Raw genomic sequence first — 10585 nt, forward strand, 5'->3', positions numbered from 1 at the left:
GACAACATCAACGTCTTATTTTTTCAATTATGGAGAATATCACAACATCTCATATCATACAATCAAATAATTTATTAACTTATATGAATATCAATATCCACATGATAAAATATGAATACGATTGAATATGCTTGAAAACAATTTCAATACTAATTATTGACAAATTCTCTTTTCAATTTGACAAATTAGATATATTGTAAGCATGTCAATTTAATTTTGATTATAGGAACCGTGTTTTATTCAGTACCAGACTGCCAGGTGATCCATGGTGTCTTATATTCATGCTTGAGGACATTGTTCGGCCTGTCTGTTATTGGAATATTGATTTGTATATTCTGTTGCCTCCTCATATACCAGCTAATCAGGTAAATTTAGTTCCGAAAAGTTTTTACTCACGAAATTATTATGAAGTGAAATATTTAATTCCATGTGCAAGATCAGAAGAGTCATATAAATAAGATAACTTGCTGTTCAAATTCAAATGAATAATTAAAAACAATAAAAAAACTTGTAGTACCCTTTATTAAAAACTAAAATATTTTAATGACTAGTTTCGACCATAGGTCATTTTCAAGTTAAAATAATAATCAATAATAATAATTTCAACTTGAAAATGACCTATGGTCGAAACTAGTCATTAAAAGTTTTTAATAAAGTGTACTACAAGTTTTTATAATGTTTTTATTAATTTCAACAAAAGTAGCCCATATAAGTGAAGTGATTTTATCAAATGAATAAATATGGTAGATGAATTAAGTGTGTATAATTTAATTAGTATATCATATATAGTGTATAATAATTGCATCTTGAATGCATTGCTTATTGCTTGATTGTACCTTACATTATTTTCTTTTAGTATCAAAATATGTTATGATACAATATAGAAAATATAAGATATAATTATATAATATAGGCATTTTTTTGCCTGAAAAAAACAATAATTAACAGCGGCATATTATGATTGCATTCAATAGATTACTCTCTATTGATTGTATATTCAGTTTGATTTAATAATGATTGATTGTTGATAACAAGTAGGCTAGAGTCTAACGATTTTTGACCTGCATAATGTTTCTAATCTCGGATATCAATAGCGTTAGAAATAAATAATGTAGGTTATTAATATTTATTTGGATCATTATTTTTTTCAATACTTTATTTCAATAAATGCAATATCTCAGTAATTTCCATCTGTAGCGTCAGATATGTTTCGTATTTTAAAATTTGATGACTCCAATCTCCCCTTTTAACCACCCAATGCTACTAATTTGTTTACAAAATTTTTTGTTATGTCAATATTAATATGATTTGTTGAAACAAATACATTATTCATGGTGTTAATTACAGTAAAATTGTGATAAAGTTGGAGTGGAGTTTTAGAATAAGATTTCTACATGCCCAGGCCCACCGTAATATGGCGAAGATAAATAGATTGAGATTTCAGTCACTCATAACTACCAACATAAGTAATTAAAATTCACTTGTGGCAGACCATGCGATCAATAGGTACATAAATAAAAGGGGCATGATCTGACATCTAACAGCCAAATGAAGAACTACCAAGCACATCTCGAAATGCACATGTATCGATACTCTTCAATCAATGTTCAACATCAAACAACGAGTCGACTAGTCGATTCACTTGTTTGCGAATATATTATACTGTATTAATAATATTGATGGTATCAAGATGCATTTTCAAGATACATTGGTGGTATCGCATTTTCAAGTAGATGTGATAAAAACATCTATTAAGAAGAGGAAATTGTTGAAAAATATTATTCCAAATCAACTTACTCTTTAAATAATTGTGTACATGCACATTAAAAATGTCTATGTGGATATTACCATACAGAAAAAATAGCACAATCTTGTGCTATCTTTTCTCTATGATATTATTATGTAAAATTACTATGAACATAATGAAAATCAATAGTCTTAAGATAATCGAATCTCTTAGACCTCAGACTATATTATGTGAACTTATACCGAAGGAGAATGGTATAATATGTTAATGAGATATACTTCTACAAATAGGCCTACAATACAATTCAGATACAAACGAGTAGCCAATAGTAATATTTTTTATAGTCATCGGTCAAGCCGCTTTTGTCTGACATCATAGTTACAAATATAAGATATATAAATTTAGGCTATGGAAATTATTCAATGCTAGAGGTACAGAATATTTATAACATTTAAAGAAGAATCATTTCTGGACTTACCCTACATACGAGTGGGTGAAAAGTCCGAGAACGGCTTCATATCTCATACACAAAGGTTATTTTACTGTGGGTGTGATTGGGGATCCTACTCAAATTGAAAATACTACTTTACTATGACTTCAAAAATCTGGTCCGCCATATTGAATGCAACTTTATTTTTTAAATAGAAAGATGGTCATGCACTACATGATTTCGATACAAAATTTCAAGAAAAGAAGAATGGAAGAAACCGCATATCGATATCTCAAACCGTTCAGAAGATATTCACATTATTAATCAATACTATTCAAAGCAGAAAGGAGAGAAAAAAGTCCGAGAACGGCTTCATATCTCATACACAAAGGTAATTTGTTGGTGGATGTGATCAGGGATCCTACTCAAATTGAAAATACTAGTTTACTATGACTTCAAAGATCTGGTTCGCCATCTTGGATCCGCCATATTGAATGCAACTTTATTTTTTAAAATAGGAAGATGGTCATGCGATACATGATTTCGATAAGAAATTAAAAAAAATGAATGGCGAAAACCGCATATCGATATCTCTAACCATTCAGAAGATATTCACATTATTAATGAATATCATGCATATCAGAAATGAAATACGTAAGTGGTATTGATTAATGTGAATATCTTCTGAACGGTTTGAGATATCGATGTGCGGTTTCCACCATTCATTTTTTCTTGAAATTTCGTATCGCATGACAACCTCCCCATTGAAAAAATAAAGTTGCATTCAAATATGGCGGACCAGATTCTTGAAGTCATAGTATATAATATAATATCGAGTGACCTGGCTGGCTCAGGTCTGGTGTCAGAGTTTTCAGGTCGCAACTGATCAATTTCAGGGCCTCTGACATGACCTAACGACTGCTTTTTCGGCAGCCGGGACCGACGGCTTAACGTGTCCATACGAAACACGAGGTCATAGTAAAGTAGTATTTCCAAATTCAAGTAGGATCCCCAATCACACCCACCGTCAAATTACCTTTGTGTATGAGATATTAAGCCGTTCTCGGACTTTTTACCCACTCTGTATAGCCTCGAAAATTCAAAATTGGCAAAGAATTTTGGATGTCACCATCAACATTCAAACTTTTTATTGAAGTTCTTATTTCAAGAAGAGAAAAGTTTCACTTGGTCTGTTTCTTGTTTCTTATTGTGCATATTCGATTAATGAGTAAAACTTGTATAATTTGTTCTTTTGAGTGAAGAAGGTAACAAACATTAATCTCCTCTCATTTTGATTAATAGGTATAGGTTATAGAGAAAAAATAGCATAAGCTTATTCTATCATTGAAAATACAAATTGAAATATTGTCAACCACTTTTATGCTATCTTTTTTCTATAGTTATATCTAGATGAAAATTATTATCGGTAATATTCTGACTCCAGAGATCAATTAAAGATATCTGTGATTTTCAACTGCAAATTTTACAGTCACGAGAAAAAATGCAATTATTGGCGTGAGTTGGAGCTACGATGCAGGTATCTTTATAACCAGAGAACACTGAGTAACAATCATTGTGCTTGTTGCCGACACAACACGCAGTCAGCCTGGGACACTCAGCAGGACATGCCAAGGTAAATGAACCACACATATTTAATTTCTATTAAACTAGTAGTTCTGTCAACAGCACACCTCACACAGTTTTCTCATCCACAAGTATCTGATGTCACCTGTTTCAAATGTTAACAAACTCAGTTTGAATTTGTATTCACTCACACAACTCCCTACAAAATTCGAGCAAATAACTCAAATAGATTTAACATACACTTCACGAAACTCACTATATGCAGACATCAACATCCGTACTATTGTAATTACTTAATCAACAAAATACCAATAGGCTTTGTTTACAGAAATATAACCAAATCATTACTCTCCGATATACAGAGTTGGGTTGATAGGAACATTTTCTTTAGGCTGACTTAGACCTGAAAACTACGTTTTATTTCAGTTGGACGACCGTTTCCATGTCTCTGAATTCGCTTTTTTGTCATATTCATAATGATCGAATAGCTTGGATCTTCATCATCTCCTTTGTTGCCTTTCTCAGTACCGAGAAATCTTTTGTCACCATTTATTTCCATCTAACAATCTCTCACATCTGCATCTATTGCTGATTTTCTTCATTTTTCTTTTTTTTCTTTTGTTTGTCTTTTCTTCTAATCTATTAAGCGTTACATGGAAAGTTATAGTTTTCTTTCTCTTCAATATCTTTCTTCTCTGACCTTGCTTACTGATAGGATTTTTCTTTGGTATTATTATTATTATTATTATCATTCATATATATAAATAGATATTATACTTATTATTATTTTATTATAGGCTACTTCTTGTACTGTTACTCATTCCCCACACACAGATCCGTCTATGTGGGGAAAATATTCACAAATTTGTTTTTAGATATGTTGTCTATGTAAATGTATCTTGTGCTTTATATTGTGAAATTGAAAATTGAATATTCCATTATAATAACTCATCCAGTTCCGTGATAATCTTTCCATCTGATGAAAATATTTCTCAAATATATTTCTAAATTATTTTTTTCTAATCAAAAAATAGACACGGCTTCTCCAGCAGACATCTGTGTAATACATACAATGAATAATCCCCTTGTCAGCTGATTGATTATGAGTAATTCTATAGTCTGATCAATCCTATCTTCAGAGTAAATGATATAATATATAGTGATATCGGAGTTGGAGGAATTCCTTTTCTTCTCATATTATCCTTAAAATGCGAAATTTCAAAAAACCTTGAGTAAACATCGACGCGCAGTTGAAAAAGGAATATTCCTGCCAAATCTCATCGAATTCTATCAACGCGTTTGGCCGTAAATGCGTTACATACATACAGACAAAAGAAAATAGGAGTTAAAACATAGACCTCACTACGTTCGGTCAATAATTTCTCAAATTATTGGTGGCATATTCAGTGTAGTTGTTATTGATATGAGCATACCTGATACTATGAAATACAATACGAATTTATTTCCTACTATTGTATAGTAATAATTATATTCGTATTATTCCATATTTAAGTATTATATAGTAATATTATTATTTTGAGAATTAGCCGATTCTATTTCAAACTATATAAAATAACTGGAACCTCTTTTTATATAAACACCACTTGCTTCAAGCACTTATGCCATTCTCAAGTATCCCTATAAAAATACTTATTTATGCTATTTCTCTATAGCACGATAAAAGTAATAAATTTATTAAGATCTAGAAGTGCTGTAGCTGATTCAGCATATCAAAGCAAGCCATTAACATAGTTCTACAGTAATCAATGTTTTAAACTTTGCTAAATTGAATTCATTCATTTATTTGCATTCTTTCGACTTGATAGTTGAAATTTTATCAACAGTAAGATTTTATTTACAATCGAATTGAAAAAAATATCAATTGAAAATGAAATTTTTAATTTGTATTACATATTTCGTGTTTAATCAATATGATTGAATGAGTTGGATGAATGTACAAGCAGTAACTTTCCCAGTACAGTTTTAGGTCCAACTACTCAAAAGATACTAATAATAACTATGTAGATGTAGTTACTGTCATCAGTGACATTGTAAAGACTCTATAATCGTTACTTATTCTTTCAAAATACCTAACTTGAATAATTATCATACAACATACAAGTAGCCCTAAAAAATAAAGAGTACATTGCACAACATATTATTCATATTCATGATTAACTATGATAATTAATTAATCAAATACATTAAATACTTGAATCTGGAATGAAATTATCAATCTGGATGAAATACGAATACAAAATTCATAATAGAATAACATAAATGCGATTTATAATCATTGGACATTATTTTCAAGGTACTGTTGAATGAAATAATGTCATGTTTGATAATATTATTATCCAGACATTGAGAATGTAAAACAAATATAAATTGAATTGTATAACAATGTATAACATAATTTAGTGATTTTGAGAGATATTTTGCTCCATTGAACATTGATGACGACTGTATATAGGTATCAAAGCACGCTGTATATTGCATACAATTTAGACTGGAAGGAAAACAGGAGACTATGTGCTGCAGGGCATTATTGAAACGAGATCATATAAATAGAAAAAGAAAAAGAAAATACTAATTTATTTTTCTGACTATTTTTACTTGAAGTGTAACTTGGAATGCTTGAGCAGATAGCAAAGTAAGCGTTTTTGATTCCTCTTTCTCAGTTGCTGTGTGTAGGCATACAGAAATAAAATGGTACATATGAGGACAAACTCCTATTTCATATAAAATCCAAATTATTCACTGAAACATATAATCTTGAATTCTATCATGAGGATCCTTTTAGTGATTCATTATGACATTAGGTTGAACTTATGCCAAACTACAAGATGATTTTGAATTTTATAATATACTTCAACGTCTTCTCAAGAAATATTCGACAAAAATCGAGTTCTTTTTCAACAAAATTGAATAATTTATTTTTCTGAAGCACAGAAGCCTATCTTGCTCAGTAACTCCACTATTGTAGAGTTACACTGTTGTATATCAGTAGAGAATGTACAGTTGAAATTGAAGATAACATGATAAATGTAAGCTACTATACAAACCATTCATTGGAAACTTATGTAAGATTTTATTTCATGTTGAGAGATAAAAATTTGCGTTTTTCATTTCAGGTTCTGTACTCCTGGTAATTTATATACTCCAAATCCAGTTGTGATGGATGATGCGGCTGGAGTTGATAATTTATCCCAAGCAAGAACAAATTGGTCTTGGAGATTACCATGGATATCACGACCTTCAATTGAAATCCCTCCACAGTATGTAAAACAGAGATTATTATTCAATCATAATCAACAGTCGGTCCCGGCTGAACTATGACAGTCGTAAGGCCCATTGACGGCTCAAATGATATATTCAGGCGAGGAGGAACTTCCGTCAGGAAACAATAAAAGACATAAGAATATTATTATTAATATATAACTTAATTCCAAATTAACAATAATTCTCAACATGAGAGAGAAGGGCATTAGAAGGGCATGTATGCAGATTTAATACATCGCCTTTTCACAATAAATTATATACTATTCATTAATCATACAAAACTTCAGCTTCAATGCTAATGACATCATTCCTTGATTTTGATCAAAGTTGAGTTTTCTATAAATAATACTTTCCAACAATGCAAGACAACGTATTCTACGAGGGTCATCTTTTCAACCTCCGATCACATATCATAAGATACAGACAAGCGTTAGAGGGGCGACTTTCAAAGAATTGTAGAGATGGTCATTTTCACCAAACGCCCTCTGATCGGTGCGGCCTGATTGTCAATATTGTTGTCGAGTTAAACCCACAAACATGGACACCTCACTTGAGTCTTTCAAGTACTGTTAGGTAGCGTTATTAGTTTAGGCAATAGACAATAGTTCAGCATAAATCTAACGAAGAATGATTCAAGTTTACGCAGGAAACGTTATGAGTGATGATACAGTAAGTGAATGATCCCTGAAAATGAAAGACGTCATTTGAAACGACTTCCAAAACCGTTGTGATACATGACAACTTAGGCTCACAGTGCTGGTGTGCAACCAAACGGCTTCTCCAGCAAATCAAATGGGATAATTTCGATCACCCACCATTCACCATACAAACCTAACTTGGCCACTAATGATTTATGCTTTTTCCCAAAACTCAAGACATGACTTTCAGGGCTCCTCATTCCAAACTAACAAAAAGCTCCAAAACCACGTCATAGCCGATTTAAGATTATTTGACGGCAGCATTTTAAGAAGAGGGTTTTGGTAGGCTGGTCCACTAGTATGACAAATAACAAAACTTTCACGCCAATTATTTTGGAGTATAATCAGCTTTTGGTGAAAAAATATTGGAATAAAAAACATTCGTCTTTTATTCATGGCCGAACGAGTATTGAGAAAAAATTACCCTCGTATTGTACATTCATGTAAAAATAATCATTAATCAATAATCATTTGAATAGTTCATTTATGTTCATGATATCTATATAATTATTATAAAATGGAATATATTTGGGTACAACACGACCAGAGGAGTTTATTCAAATTATAGACATGATTACAAAAAGCATATAAGCTACAATTATTTACAAAGTATTAATACAATTGGTTGATTATTTGCTGATCTAAGAAAATGTGGCCCCCACTTTATATGAATATGTGTCGGGATGCCACTAATTTTGCTATTGTTTAAGATGTTATGCCAGAAGTAAAAAATTTTAATAACGATACATCTTGCGGGTATTAGAAGTTCATGAAAACAACATTTTTATACACAAATTTAAAAAAGAAAATTTATAACCTAAGATGTAGAAATTTTATAGAAATTTAACATAAAAAACATTTATAATACTCATGGGAAAAACATTAAATGAAGAAAATAAGAATGAAACAGTATAAAATTTTTTTTTGTAGAACTAATTGTTCTCCATGATTGATTCTATTGAATGAATTGATTGGAACTGTTTCTTTAATAGCTATTGGCAAAGTATTTGACAATGTTGAAAATTACTGAGATATTGCAGTTATTCAAATGCTAATGAATTAATTATTATTATTAAACGTCTTCCAGCATTTAATTCTTTAACAACATTTTCGTTTAATAATAATAAATATTTGACAATGATTAATATGCATCAATTTATTACAGACAATGCTACGAAACGTGCCGTGAGGATGTCACTCCAACACATTGACAACATCTTCAGCACACTCATTTTTGATCTCTCAAATTGATTCAAGTAGGCCTACTCTATTTATTGCAGCTTTCATTTATGCTACTTTCCCTCTGAAAAAGTAGTCTTTTGTAATATTGAGTTATTATATTGAAATAAAAATATTTTCAACTACTTTTCTCTCATCTTTCAATCCTTACTTCACAAGCAACTTATTAAGGTATTATCGCCCATATAATCAGGATTCAATATATCTTGTCTGACGTACATGTCTATCCAGAGACGTAACATGTTTAATGACGTGATTTATCATAGTCATAATTCCACCTCAGATTTTTCATCTTTTTGGACTTATAACTTTTTAACGATTCATTGAAAAAATCCGTGCTAATCATGGGCTCATAGAGCATTATATTCTCTTCAATTTCATCTATGGTCTCAATATTTTACGCATCTCCCAACGATTGTTGTTGTAGCCGTTATAGTGTTGAGTGTGAAATCTTCAGTTCAACAACAATAGATCAATTGTCAGGGAAATTGGGAGGGAATGTTTGGAACACAATATTTGACTTCGCAGCTTTGTTTGACTAGTTTTTTTTTTTTTTTTTTTTTTTTTTTTTAGAAGGTGAACATATCAAAAGTCCTCATCCCTACTCCTTGAGCTTAAGGGATGAGGGTAGTTTAAAAGTTGCATTTTTTCATTTCTGGCTGACACGCATGTAACATGCACGCATGCATCTCAGCGACATAGCTAACTGAGTGAAAATTAAGCTGGATAAATTTCCTACACGTTTCGTACAGTAGAATTTTGCGATATCTTCTCTAGTTTTTGAGATATTCACTTTTAAAAGTGTAAAATCTTTGAAAAGCCAACTTTTGGCACTTTCAGGGCTTATTACTCAACAACAATGCATCGAAAAAATGTAATTTTTTTACACAGGAGGTAGGAGTGAGGACTTTTAATATGATTACTCTCTTACTATCCTTCAAAGAAAAGCTACGGGGTCAAAAATTGTGTTCCAAAATTTTCCCTCTGTAATCCTTCATTGACTGGATTACAGGAGTATTATAAAGACAGTGAGTTGTAGAGCATTCAATTCTCTTCAATTTAATGTATTATTTCATCATTTCATGCTTTCCATCAATTTTTATAGCAGTTTTAGTGTTGAGTGTGGTAGGAGTGAGGATTTTTCATATGATTACCTCCTCACTATCCTTAAAAGGACTGTGAGGTCAAAAATTGGGTTCCAAACATTTCCCTCTATATTTTTTTTAGCATTCGTTGCCTGGACTAGTATCTTATTACAAGTTAAGTGAGCCTCAATGACTCTTGAAAGGTTGTGAGCTGTGGAATTATTTTATTTTTTTGAAACTCGAGTAGCCTATGCTCCTTGTTTTAGCTTAGCCTATTTTGCTTTATTTTATAATTTCTAATTTTTGGATTTATATTCTACTCTAATCTTTATTTACGGGGTCAATTATTTTTGTGCGGAGAAATTGAATAAAATCATGCAATGAAAGTTAAATTACACTCAATTTGTTTACCTGATTTACAGGCATTTATTAGTAAGTGAAAAAATCTTATTCATCTTGTAAGACATGAAAGTAGCATGATAATAGTGGTCCAATTGAATTATTTATTGAGTGCTCATTT

At 31.1% G+C, this 10585-nt stretch overlaps 1 protein-coding gene across 1 annotated transcript; it reads left to right on the plus strand.

Annotated features, from left to right (window-relative positions):
- Window positions 1-226: 226 nt before the first annotated feature.
- Window positions 227-9105, plus strand: LOC111044741. The gene is made up of 4 exons (XM_039442729.1): window positions 227-365; window positions 3667-3810; window positions 6896-7039; window positions 8907-9105. The coding sequence occupies exons 2-4, from the start codon at window positions 3803-3805 to the stop codon at window positions 8950-8952; spliced, it is 198 nt and encodes a 65-aa protein (XP_039298663.1). The 5' UTR covers window positions 227-365; window positions 3667-3802; the 3' UTR covers window positions 8953-9105.
- Window positions 9106-10585: the final 1480 nt, after the last annotated feature.

This window comes from Nilaparvata lugens, chromosome X (genome assembly GCF_014356525.2).
Source record: "Nilaparvata lugens isolate BPH chromosome X, ASM1435652v1, whole genome shotgun sequence".
In the NCBI taxonomy this organism is placed as follows: domain Eukaryota; kingdom Metazoa; phylum Arthropoda; class Insecta; order Hemiptera; family Delphacidae; genus Nilaparvata; species Nilaparvata lugens.